Genomic DNA, 14,198 nt, shown 5'->3' with positions numbered 1-14,198 from the left:
CGTGTCATTTGCTTACATGGCTATCTTGGGTGTAGAAGGTATGTTTGGAATATCATTCACATATATTAAGAATAACAACGGCCCCAGCTTTGACCCTTGCGGTACACCCTGTTCTATTGCCAATAACTCCGATGAAATACCGTTAAATTCAACAAATTGCTCCCTTTTACTTAAATAGCTCCCTAATAGGTCAGCCGCTATTCCGCGTATTCCTAATTTTTTTAGTTTTCTTAGCAATATTTCATGATTGATAGAGTCAAATGCTTTTTGTAGGTCCAGGAATAACCCGAGTGTAAATTTCTTTCCCTCTATATTTTCTATTATACTGTCTTAATATTAATCAGAGCTTCCTGCGTTGACTTCTTTTTTTTTGAAAGCCATACTGATACGGTGGAATGACCTTGTGTGTGTTGAAAAAGTTTGTTAGTCTATTATGTATTACGTCTTCAAAAATTTTTGAAAAGACAGTCAACACAGAGATTGACCTGTAATTGGACAACTGGTCATCGCCACCACCTTTGTGAATTGGCTTACCTCGCGCTACTTTCAATTGTTGAGGAAAAACTCCAGTAGATAATGTCAAATTAATAATAAAAGCTAAAACTTCACTAATTTTAGAAGCGATGGGTTCAACAGGAAGTGGTGCAATACCATCGATGCCAGATGCGACGTCGTTTTTAAGTTTAAGAATAAACGTTGGTACCTCACTCGCGTTTGTCGGACTTAAAAAGATGTTGTTCGAATGTTGTGACTGTTCCAGTACAGCGCTAGTTTTATTTTCATCGACCTCCGAAATGTAAGCCCCTGCTTTGATGAAGTGCCTATTCATTGCGATTGCCATTTCGGCTGATTCTACCCGTCTACCGTTCAAGCGAGCAGCATGCGACTCCGTGGTCTTCTTGCAGCCCGTTATCACATTCACTGTTTCCCAAGTCTTTTTTGAATCGTTACGTATATCCTCGAAGAGGCGTTCATAGTTTGTTTTTATATTTTTTGAATTCTAGGAGCAGTTTAGGGTCACGGGTTCACACAAAAGAGTTATACATTGAGTTTTTCTTTTTAATTGGGTTAAGAAGTTGTTGATCTATCCTTTTCCACATCCCACTAAATGCCATATATTGAAGCCCACCAGATATTCCCCCCTATGCCGCTTCTGCGAAGCCACCGGGTCGCTCTTTCATGTGGTAGGGGGCTGCGCGCACGCCCCGCTACACTCGCGAAATCCCTCCGTTTCATTTCACGAGCTATGGAAGAAAGCTCTGATCAGCTCCGACCGAAATGACAAGCGCCTGCTGGTGTTGAGCGCTGTTGAGGCTGGGAAAGCTCAAGGGGTCTTGGAATAGTTTTACGCGAAAATAGGCCTGGAGGCAAGAATAGATCAACGAAGGTGTTGTTAAGGGTAAAACAGGCTAGTTTTGATTATTGAGTAAGAAATTTTTAATAAATGGTTTAACGTTTATCCTTGAATTCTAGAAGAGTGCTCTCGCTTGTTTGGGTGTGTCTGTGCGATCCGGAATTTTATGGACATACTACTCTTAGACAGGAATTATCTCATAAGTTCAGAAAGCCTGCCTCGTGGCCGTAGAGGTTCTCATGGTACTTTTTCAAATTTTACAATGGCTTACAAACTACGTTGCGCAAAATGAAGTAAAGGATTGTAATTTTTTGCATCAATTTTTATTCCCACCTTTGGTGCAGTCAGTCCCCAAGGGTTCTGAAAATAACTATTTAGCGTCTCCGTCTTTACACTCGCAATCCACGCTGCCATTCAAGCTTTTTTCGGTTTTAGAATGAACGTTTGGTTTATTTCGCCAGACGTGATTTCATTTAAGATGTCTAACTGACGCAGTTGCTGTATGTACTTATGAGCTCACGGTTGTAAGTTTATCGGCATGGAAGTAAACAAAAAAGGACACTTTCCGAAGCCGTAACTAAATGTCTAAGCGCTTTTCCCTGGGTTAGTACCACTAGATTAAGTAACTAATTCCTGGGAAAGTTTTAAACTAGAACTTACACCTTTATTCCCGAAAGCTTCTTGCGCTAACTGAAAAGGGCGCGAAGAATATTGTACCTTAGTAACAGTATCACTGGAGAAACACGGGGTAAGTAAATGAGAGCCCGCGTTGTGCATGAGCACGTCAATAAGACAAGGTACGCTCGGCTCAAATTTCGAAGTTATACTTCGCCAGAATGATGCAACTGTTGATATTCAGGCAAAAGCCACAGATAGCAAACCGTTAGGAAATGCGGACTTGCCGCACCGAAACAATATTCTGTCATGCCAGACAGCTAAGCCTTGGGGTATGACAAGCGCGTGTTCAACAAAGGAAACGTTTTCTGTGGAACAAATAAGGCTGTAGTTTGCGCGAGATGGGTGACCTTGACTAAGACTACAGCGCAGCAAAAACACGCACAAGGAGAAGAAAGATTTGCTTATGTCCCTTTCTTTTTCTTGTATGTTTTTGTGCGCTTTAGCCTGGTCCATGTCGAACAAATAGCACATGTTTACCTGAGATAGTTGGTTCTAAGATATAGATGGAATGATTATACAAAACATCTTTCAACTGTCATATTCTGGGCCCGTCTTTTCTTCGTACGGAGCGTGCTGCCTACACAAGAGCGCTGTTTCCTTGTATCGAGAAAGCCGGCTGCAGAAAGCCCTATCAGCGAACATTCAGCGAATGCTCAAAAAGGGTCTTTTGTTGCAGTTGAGTTAATAGTATACAATCCGCGTCGCCTGCTTTATTTTTTTATTTCACCTCATTTTCAGATGAGACATGCGCAACAATTTCGCTTATATCATCAATGTTTTATTGATCCTAAATCTGCTATGGCATGAAATGAACAAACCGACGGTAGTACGAATCCGCGGTCTGGTATATTTTTGTCATCAAAGCCACGAGCACGTGCATGTAAATTGCTGTCGTTCCGAAATGGTCTGCTCGCAGAGACATAAGGAAAAAATGCATGAACCAGCTTGTTTGCGACTTTGAAATAACTCCTATAGCTTCCAAAACACGTTTTCTGGAGGCACGCTCCTAAAACTACTGATGAATGGCCAGTGTGCGTGCACAATGCCATTTTCTCCCAGCATCCTTGATGGGGTGCGCGCGTCCACGCAATAACTATGCTGCATAAGCTTGTTTTCGTGGCAGAAGCCTGTGGTACGAGCAAGGCGGCAGTTTTTCTAGACTAGGGGCCATGAAAGGTTAAAACGTTTGCGCCAAGCTTTTTTCTCTCTTCATTACGAAAGGTTTCGTCTGTAACTCCACGTGGAAGCGATTAATATATCTGCGAAAGCAAGTTGGGAGCATCGTGTACGGTTTGTAAGGTATTGAGAAGAGCAAGCGTGGTGCTGATAAAATGAAAAAGGACAACCAAAAAAAAAAGGTGCAAGGGAGTCACGTTGCAAGCGTGGCAAGTAATTCAAGTCGCGTGTTAACTAACCTATACAAGATACGGTTGGCCCCGAAGATAAGGACAGAAGCAACGCTCGTTAATGCACTAAAATTCATCCTCCGCGTCTTGCGACATACCAATCGTGGTAAGTGAAAGGAAATGTGTTTTCAAACAAGGTCACGCTCGCGCTCGTCGTTAACGTGACGCAGACGGCAATGAATCACTTCAGACGCTCGTTTTAGTGCGTTTTTTTTTTTGCAATGCAGATGGTGGTTGTTTTGCATCTACCTTGTTTTTCTTCACGCGTTACCTTCACGATGTGGCGGGCGCGCCATCGGGGTGCAATAGAGGCTCCCCTCTGAACGGTATGTTATATATATGGCACGTTTTCGTGGATTTTTTCTAAACAGTTAACTAGATACCCACGCACACACCCACACAAACACACAAGCACAAACACACAAATACGCCACTCACCCACTCCCACACGAGCGCACGCACACGCACACACGTACCCACACAGCTTAAAAGCGGCCTAATCATGTCTACTTTTCGAAAGAATGCACTCAAGGTGTAGGGTGGGGTGTTCTTGGAATGAAGAGGCGGCACGTATTAAATGACTGGTACGACCATATCAGAATGGCACGATAAGATAGACGTCAGCTTCATAACGCGGGGGACCCAGGTTTTGTTTGCTTCCACGTGTACGTTTTTTTGTGTGTGTCATAATCGTCATCATGTGCTCGCCCCTCGTGTGAAGTTAGCTTCCCTACAGTGCGTTTCGGTTATGTCACCTCAATCAGTGAGACTAAGAAAGCTTCGTTTTAAAAATCAAACAAAACAGAAGGTGAGATAACGAATGTCATGCCTTTCCCACTGAAGTACTGCGGAGATTGAAGTACACCGATACTGAAATGAAAACGTGCGGCAACTGTGAAGTAATTACACAAACTTTTGAACAGATAATTAATCCGCGTGCTCACAGGCCAGCGTATTGAGATTTGTGTCCTGTGTGAAAACGGTGAATATGCGTACAAAAATTATAGCGTGATACAGCGTAAGGGCAAAGCTATCGGTAGGAAAGTCACGTGGTCTGGTTGTGCGGAAGCCCTAGCGAACGCAACGAAGGGGTGCGGTTGTACTAGCCATGCACAGACGATCGTGTTTCTTGTCCTTTCAGATACAGCACTTGGACAAAGTCGTTGAGACGAGCAGATGCCCATCTTCGCAACATTCGCGAGCTTCCTGCACATAACGAATCGGGGAGTGTGAGCTTACTAATGCTTACTTTCTTCCCTAAAAAAGGAATAAAGCTGGTTAGCGTACGATTATCAATTTGCAGCTGGGTGATATCGCCTATGAATTTGTTAGAAAGCAATCATTTGCGAATGGAACTTGTGCATAGTTACAGGTCTGTTAGTAAGTGGCAGCGAGTTGATTTGGTTTTGAAAACAGCCCGTTACTCTCCCCTCAAGGTCTGCAAAGGTTCCACCTATTACGTTGACCTGAAGTTGTTGATATTTCAGATTACACTAATCTGTCAAACAATAGCATTTGACCAGCCGGTCCTGAAATGACCCAGATTAAACACCTCGCCCCAGGTGATCCATCGCCTTAGCAGCTGAATTATGCGCAATCATATGTACCCTCAACTCCCATAATTAAGGTTCCTTGCAAGCAATCTCATCATCCCAATTAAAAACAACACTTCAACGTCTATACAGATGCAAGGTTCATAGGAAACAAAGACACGACACGACATCAGAAGTCTGAGTTGTTTCGTTCTTGAATCCTGAGCGCTTTTGATGTAGTCGGGGGGCCGCATCTGGCTTTGGCGGAATGCTTCTCACTTCTGGACTGCAATTTGTGAATGGGTGTGACCTTGGTGGCACAAGGCATCGCAAGGCTGTCGATGGGGGCATTGAGCAATGGCTGGGAAAAATTTTAGTGTTTATTTTCTGTAATAAAATGCGATCAACAACATCCGTTCTCAGCGTAGTTTTTCCAGGTGAGCCTGCGTCTCGATTGCAGAAGATATGGCGGAACCTTTTCATCCGTAAGGGTTCGGGATCGGCTGCGGGGGAGGGTACTTCTCCACGGGTGGCACGGGCTTCACGGGTGTCTCGTAGCCGCCTACTGGACCCACTGGCCCAACTTTCTCTTCTTTGATGCCTTCGCCGCCGTAGTCCCCCACAGGGCCTACTGGCCCAACTTTCTGTTCTTTGACGACTCCACCATCGTAACCCCCGACTGGACCAACTGGCCCAATTTTCTCTTCTTTGATGCCGCCATCGCCGTAGCCACCTTCGACGGGTTTAACGGGTGCTACGGGTCCAACGGGTCCGCTGGGCCCCACAAGTCCACCACCGTAGCCACCAATGGGTCTTTGCGATAGACCAAAGCCACCCGCTTGAGGGCCGAATCCTCCACCCTGGGGACCAAATCCTCCCTTCCCAGGGCCGAATCCACCAGCCTGGGGGCCAAATCCACCCTTTCCCGGGCCAAATCCACCAACCTGGGGGCCGAATCCACCCTGCCCAGGGCCATATCCACCAGCCTGGGGTCCGAATCCACCCTTCCCGGGGCCGAATCCACCAGCCTGTGGACCGAATCCACCCAACTGAGGTCCATAACCACCCCCCTGGGGGACGAATCCACCCGTCTGGGGGCCGAATCCACCCCCCTGGGGGACAAATCCTCCCGTCTGGGGGACGAATCCACCCGTCTGAGGAACAAATCCACCACCGCCGTACTGCGCTGATGTGCGGCCGCACAAGGAAACTAGGCCCAGCAGTGTCAAGGTCACGCAATAACTCCACCCCATGGCACCTGCAAAGAGTAAAAGGGAACCAGAGCCACGAATTTGAGCTACATTACAATTGCAGCGTAAAACGTCGGGATAAGTAGTCCGTGCATGCCACACACGATTATGTAGCAAGTGAAGACCTGCTATGCCCCGTGTAGGTATTTGGCGAATGTTGCAACACGCCCATGAGGGCATGCAGCAAAGGTGGCTTGCGGTAAAGAGGGAAGATGACGCAGCGCAGCTGGTGATGGGAACTGAAGACGGATTCTGACAGCTCACTGCAACCTAAGTTGTACCGCTCTGCCCCTAGAGTACGCGACCTACGGCATGTAGGCTTTCTTCGAAGAAAACTTTCAAGGAAACACCGTGCACATTACCTTAAGCGGATACTATCCCACTACCCTGAAGAATAACACCCAATTTTCGGCGAAGCTGTTACTGCGACTAGCATGTACTTATCTCCAGCCTCATCAGATTTCGTCACAAACGGGCCAAACTAACACACACACGCCTACGGGCGGGAAACTTCTAAAAACACCCGAACATTCCTCCCCGTTTCTACCAAATGTAAACCTTGTGCCCCATTTAAAATTCTAGATCACAGGGAAAGCGCACTTTTATCGCCTCAGTAACGACCTCCGTCGTACTCATAACTACATTTTGTCAAAGCCTTTAAATAACCCGCCACCTTAACCATTTTCCGTGCATCACACAGTCGACGCTTTGCAAGCAAACTGGATGCCACATACACTCTCCTGAAACGTTTCGTATATATCTAATTACGGCGATACGTAGTTTTTATCTGTCATGACACAAGTACGCGAAAAACAGGCCATATTTGTCTCGAACACATTATAATTACTCAGAGCATACCCTTGAAACCTTTGACACCATTTGACCTTCTATAGTACAGCCAGGAACCCCAAATGATTGTCCGTATGGATATGTATACGCTGGATGCAAAAAATATTGAGGGCCTGATTTCTCGCTTTGTGGAGACTAAAACAAGAATTTGTGTCAAACGTCGTTACTGTGAGAAATCATTAAATTTTCCTGGTTTTTTATTACCTCTTGTTACGCCTCACATATGAACTCCGTATTCCCATAATTTTCAATGTCGGAAACGTTTCCATAGGGTAGTTTGTCCGGTGCACCCGACAAGCAAAGTACACGTTCCGTAAAACATGCATATGACGTTTGAAACTTCTAGCATCAGTATTTTTACAAAGGTGGTAACTGGGCGACGCATTACGCTTTCTCCGTACAACAGTGATAAGCTATCGTGTATTACCTACCACTTTCACTTATCTAGCACAGTGAGTACTTCCAAGAACAAAGGCAAAAATTACACGCGCTTCGAGCAGTGTTTGCCAAAATGACAAACGAGCGCCCCCAGAATTGATTCTAAAGTGCATGCGCACTTTGGATCTTCGAAACTAGTACGTTACGTGAACTCAAACTTAAATTTGATGCTCTAGTTCATTTCGCTTGGACAACCGAAAACATACGTATTACGCCTGGAAGCGCCTGCATTGCTTTAAAGGGGCGTATTTAACTGAAACGTTTCAACCTTCGGCACCATGCTACGCGTAAACTTCAAACTTTTCGTCCCCTTTCATTAGTTGAGGAAAAAGGAACAACATTTACGAACATTTAAGAACCTACTCCTCTAGTTAAAACAGGAACCTTAAAACAACCGCTAGCAGCAGTGGATTACGACAGTCATTCTGAGAAACAAGAGGCACAATTTCGAACCCAAATTCGAAACACAATTTTCACAGTTATTCTTACAATACGTTCCGTGCGCTCTCTAAACATATTTCTTCAAACATGTGCAGTCACATTCCCGCTTCTAGAAGCATACTAGAGTCCAACTCTAGTTTCAACACAACGGCGCAGCTTCGACCGCGTCTTTGTTGGCAAATAATTTCTATACTGAAGAGCCATTGGCGAAACATCACTGCGCAGCTGCATTTCCTCACGCCTTAGAAATCACACTGCCGATGGGCTCTAAAGCACGGTTTATGAATAAAATTTATGTTAGGCAGCGAAAAACCTATTAAAAATACTCTTCAAATTTGTGGTAGTGTATTTCTAGGTGTTGCGACATCGTGTCTGAACAGTTAGGATATCATTGTACATAAAAAAATTGCCGCAGTTGTGCCTAACGGTCCTCATGCAATAGCATGTAAATTTTTTTATAAATCGTCGTTTCTCTTGCATTTATAATCTCTGCTTGTTTTGTTGCGTTGTAATTAAGTTGGTTTAGGCAAACATCAACAAGCGCTTTTTAATCAGTATTACCTGCTCTCGGGTATTTTACATGCCACGCTCGAGCAAGTGATAGGGACCATTGAAGACGGACATGAACACTGTACTTTATGAATTAAGCCAATAGATCATCATTAGTCCACCAGCTTTGTTGGACAATTCAACAGCCCTGTTCAATTGTCGGCGCCTTTGAGTCATTACAAACAAGAACATTTTTTTGTTTTCCTGTAGTAGATAGAGGTTGCGCACGTGTTCGTTTGTAATTATTTGCGTTTCTGTAAGAATTTATGGTTCCTTTATGTACTAGTTTGGAATCCTAAAGCGTTGTTTTGCCTGCCTATTTTTGGCACGTAAAACAGGCATTGCAATACTTAAAAATCCGGCCTCTAGGTATGAGTGAAGCCGTCTGCTTGCGGCCATCTAGGGGGCGCATGCGGCTCATGGCTCTTTCTTTACGCACAGTATTTTTTAATTTGGCCCCGCGGTTTACTTGACAAAACAAATGTTTCCTAAAAGTGCAGTGATCAGCGCGTTACCTCCGAATAATAATAAACAATTGAGATCTCCTTATGGCTTTTGGTTTGCATTGACCGGTGGAATAAACAGTTTCTCGGACTAATAAAATTATTATACCATGACTAGTAATAATATGGCGTTTAAAAATAACCCTAGTGGGACAAACGGACAGAAACTATCCCGATGTTTTTGTTTTTAGTAGACGGAAATTATTTAATGCACTCAATGCTCTTTTTCAAACTCCCATGGACATAGAAAACCGTATGACAAACGGCAAAAAATGCCTTGCTTCGGATGATACTTGATAAGTTCTTCAACTGCAAGGCACAACAATCCACATATGACGACAGAGGGAGCGTGTAGGGCTTACCTGTGTTGTGTAGTCCAACGAAAGGCTGCGCTTCTGGTTCCGTCGAAATACAGCTGCCTTTATACTGCCCACTCGGCAACGCGTGGCAAGACTACGGTGACCACAAATAGCCAAGGCCGCTCGTAGAAGACACGTCAAAAAAATGAAGCATCCCGGACACACGAACCGTTGGGACATCCGTACCCCTAACCGTAAGATTATAGTCTGTCGCTTTTCTGGTGATTAGCGTTTCAACGAACGAGAAGCTAGTACCTTTTCGGCACCCACGTGTCCCTTCCGCGTCGCTTTGTCTTCCTGAAGAATAATGATCTGCAATAACGACCGCGAAAAATCTAGCCATTTTCAGGCAAGCGTGTTTGGCCTTAATAACTGTTTTCTTGCCATTTATAATGTGGCCCCAAGTCCTAGCGGTTACTCCGTCTAAAAGATGACATTAAGCAACTGCGTCGCGACTTGGTGCAAGACAATTGTCGTGCTTCATTGCAGAAATTTTCCCCTTGGAAGAGACAGCGTTCCTTTCCGCAGTTCTCTTTGTTGGTTTTGTGATCAGATTGTCTTTCTTCATCCAAAGCTAACAACTGGACGCTAACGGTAAGAACTGCAAAGTAGCTTACGCTCCTTTCACCAGCCGTCTGCTTCGCAGAAACATCTCTCAAATAGCATGCCACAACTTCGGGTCGTAAAGATTGTGGTGAAAATCCCCGAAGGCAACTGGTGGCAAGTGGACAGCAAATATTGCTCCAACTGAGTAATGAATAGAAGGCGAACACTGTTTCATTATGGGCAAAATGTCAAAGATACCAACCTGCTTAGCACGCTTGTCAAAGAACAGCGAAGGCAAGAATACAAGCAGCGATATCGCATGGACCTTTTTAATAGGACGTTTAGTTCTGCTTATTATAGGTATTTGTTACGTTATGGCAAAAGTATGAAAGTTTATGAAAGTGCACGGAGTTAAACAGCTGCTGAAGATGTGTTCCCTTCACTTTTTTGCATTTATCTGCTATCACTTCAAAGCATTGCAACATACAGTTGTAGCCTTCGTAGCGTTTCTGTGAAGCAATTGAACCCCATACACCTAGATCAAAAAGCAAAATGCACCGGCGAGTGTTCGTTTCCACGCACAGCACCGGAGAAATTGGTTACAAGAGCGATATCCTAGGCGCTTGGTCATGATGGTTTGCTGACACAAAGGCGCACAGACGGAGTTCTGAGTCAATTTTTTATTACCACATAAATAGCCAACGGGGATATAGATAAGTTCCAGATCGCTGTAGGGGCCCACGCTTTATCCAGCCATAAAACAAGACGCGTACATTTGTCAGACGGAGACGCATTCACATCGTCTCTGACCCGAAACCTAGCCGTAGGGCATTATTCGAAAGCCGTTCTGACTTATATATCAAATGCCTTATTTGTAGCTGGAAAGAAATTAGTAGTGGGTTATTCTACAAAATCGGTTCCGGGGACAAATCTTCACTATTGCGCACCAAAAACTGATTAAAAATACCTATTAAATTCATCAGCCATAGCAACTGCATCCGTAACACTTGAGCCGTTACTAACAACAATCTAAAATTAAAGTTGTTACCGCTGTGAAGTCTCCCGAATGTACTAGACATTTTTTTCGTATATTTTGTTATTGTAACAAAAAAGCGTTTCGCTTGCTTCATTTTGTATTTCGATTCGGCACGTAGCACAGAGTTATCTCAAACCGGCAACGGTGACATCCCTTTCAATCGCTTTAGTTTGCTTTTCACATGAATTGTAGGGCTTGTGAGCTAAGGGCTATTCTTTTTTCCTTTTAATTTTGCGCAGCACAAAGCGATCTAAATAATGGAAATATGTTTACTTAAACCAATAATACAATATATTTACATTATCATGAGCACTTACCGCAAAGTTCCGAAAGAACGCCCATCCAAACTACGGAGATACCAAGTGAAACATACGGGATAGGTGAAGTTTCGTGGTCAGGTGCTAAAAACTACAAAAAGGTGGTCGCACCGCAAAACGAAAACTGCGGAGATATCCAGTACAACATACGGAATGGACGAACGTTTGGGTCAAGAGCTGAAAGGACAAATAAGTGGCGTAATGGGCCAATGAATAGATGATTCGCGTTTATTTTGTTCACTCATCGTAGCAAATGCATCGAAGGATGCGTCGGTGCAGAGTCGACCACGAGCTGTAGCACTTCGTCCGCCATGCTATCGGGAGCTTGGGGTCCCCCCGCCGGTCCCGCACTCGCAGAGGCCAGCTGCTGGTTGAACTCACCGTCTTCAGAACCACCAAGGCTTGTCTAAATGCCGCACGATGCCAATACAGTATACCACCCCCACCCCGCTCTTCGATTCTTCCCATCTACTTCCTCTACCTCACCCTCTTCTAAGTCAAGCCGGGCAGGCTGTCTCTCTTGTTCAAAATCGAGACATTGGCGGTGGTCGCGACGGCGGGACGCTTTCGCGAAGGGAGCTCTCCGGGTTTTCAAAGGAGGTGAAGCTAGCGCGATTTTAGGGGGGGGGGGGGTCGACCTTTGGGGTCCTTTAGTGAATTGAATACTTCACCCCTAAAAAGAGTTGGATGATGTTCAGGGGGAGAGCGTTCTTTGAGAACTTTACGGTACGTTGTGGAAATTTGGTTTTGAATAGTCCAAGTTACTCGCATCATCAGCTCGGTAAAAGACATTTCCATAAATGGTGTTCTTTAGTTCCATTATTCCTTTAATTCAAGGGTACCAAATACAAGATTATGGTTACAGTAATCGTCCGTATTTGTAGCCTAAGAATAATTTACTGTAGAATTTAAAAAAAAACGTTAGGTCGCGAATGGGCTTGATGCGGCAGTAAACCTAGTAGTGTGCTAAGCATTGGGTTCTCGTCTCATAAAAGACAGTATTAAAAATTCTGAAGGTTCTACATGGACGCCTACCGCCTATGAAAATAAATTTATCAACATCAAAATAAATTTATGTACGCCTATCACGTATCGAAATAAAATAAATGTCCCCTATCAAAATTAATTTGGCTTGATCCCCTGGAAGGTGTGTAAATAGTCCTTCCTCAAGAAAAGCAGGATCATTATACGGAGACCGTTACACCACACCGATTGCAACCCTTTTACAGAAATATTTGGCCTCACAGGAGAAACTTTCGTGCCCCGGAATCCCCGGTAGTTCAATTGTTCTTATGTCTTCCTTAAGTATTACTGCCGTGGCACCGTTACAAGTGGGTCAATAACATCTAAACAGTTTGTACGGCGGGGGCACAATTGCGCTCTCCTAGAGGGAAACATGTAACAATCTAGGTAAGCAATATTATGTGAGGATTGAAGCCAGGAAGGAGGGTGTCCAAATACGAAGTGTCGCAGAAGAACTGTTCGGGCTTGTCACTGACGTGGGTTAGCGCACTCGCACCTGGTGCTCACTCACTTTCCTTATGGATGTCTAGATCAACGGCAGCACTCAAAGTGCATTCAATATTTAATTCTTTAGGAAAACGAACCATATTACGCATCTATTTATGACTTCATCCCACATGATCACTTTCATGTTGAATATCATATTATCCTGTTGGCAGTGCAACTTGTCTTCCGGCGTCTTGATCTGGACCCCTGTACCAAAGCAAGTTTGTGATGCCCTGAAATCGGAGGACGTAACCGTCAGGCAATAAAGTTTTTGGGTGTGTTAATTTCGTTGCGTTTTTAGGAATCTGTACTTTGTTTTACACCGACCAGCGTCAGTATGACTGGCCCTGCTTTGGGTGTTTTGTTCCCTGAACGATGAATCGTATCACCGCTGCTGACTTTTAATCGCAAAGCTTGTTCGAATATTTCGTCCATAGTTGCCGCCATCAGTGAACTGTCAGTTTCAGATTCGCGCTCACTTGCACCAAAGACAATCGGATTATTCCGCCTTCTCAAGACCATCCACTTTTCTCTGCAGCGTTGCAAATTTACCATAGAAAAGGTGCTCACTAAAATCTCAGTCATTTGGCCGTTTAAGGTACAAGAGCCAAAAGTTTCATTTTATTTTCTATTGTATCCGGAATTTAGCTGGCTTCGTTTACTTACACGCATAGGTTTAAATAATTACTTCGAGATTACAGGATCAGCCCAAATGATTTTGCATAATTATTGCTAGTTATTCACTTACTGTCATGACGGTGTTAATTTCAACATCGCTGCTTGATAGTAAATCCCAGAAAGCATACCGATTCAAACAACCCGGTCTGCATTCACAGACCACGCCTTGGCAAGGCAACCCGACCAGACACAGTTACTACGAAATTCACATGCTTGGCGCCGCGTACTCATATGAAAACAGATGGACAAGTTGAGCCGTGAGTGTATGGCCAAGCCGCTACCTGTCGGAAAGTCGAAAGTGCAAAATCCAGACTTCTTCGATCGTGTCGGAATGGCGAAATTGGGCAGACGTCGTCGTCGTACACGTGAGGTACCTAGCTTCAATTCCGAACACCGGAAGCGTTTTTTTTTTCTTGAGGCGCTGCGTATGCCTCCGCTTAAAGTCATCGTCGTTTGGTGAAACCAGCTGTGTAAAGTTGGCTTTTATTTCAGTCCGTTTTACAAGGACGAACGAGGCCATCAATGAGTCATACAAATCTTCGCTTTAGAATCGAGTGGCGTAGCTGCTGCCGTTGTGGCTTTGTCGTTCATGTGCAAGGGATGTAGGAACCCGAAATTACTGCTGATGCTTTTGTTGCGAAACAGCTCCGACAGGCGCAAGTGGGAAACTAGGAGCATTGACACCATCCGCAGCCCTTTAGTTGACATCAGCTCGGGAATTCACAGGCTCGATGCAATGGAGAAGGATCAACA

General features: G+C 44.5%; 1 protein-coding gene across 1 annotated transcript; it reads right to left on the bottom strand.

The window, feature by feature from the left end:
- Positions 1-5,332: 5,332 nt before the first annotated feature.
- LOC144175779 (uncharacterized) lies at positions 5,333-9,511 on the bottom strand. The gene is made up of 2 exons (XM_077704790.1): positions 9,363-9,511; positions 5,333-6,228 (listed from the first exon to the last, which is right to left on the bottom strand). Exon 2 carries the CDS (start codon positions 6,221-6,223, stop codon positions 5,450-5,452), a length of 774 nt encoding a protein of 257 aa, XP_077560916.1. The 5' UTR covers positions 6,224-6,228; positions 9,363-9,511; the 3' UTR covers positions 5,333-5,449.
- Between the last annotated feature and the right edge of the window lie 4,687 nt (positions 9,512-14,198).

This window comes from Haemaphysalis longicornis, unplaced genomic scaffold (assembly GCF_048455015.1).
Source record: "Haemaphysalis longicornis isolate Haplotype H1 unplaced genomic scaffold, Haemaphysalis longicornis Haplotype H1 scaffold_3, whole genome shotgun sequence".
Lineage (NCBI taxonomy): Eukaryota > Metazoa > Arthropoda > Arachnida > Ixodida > Ixodidae > Haemaphysalis > Haemaphysalis longicornis.
The sequence above is the reverse complement of the archived record's forward strand: the minus strand, read 5'-3'. Positions and strand labels throughout refer to the sequence as shown.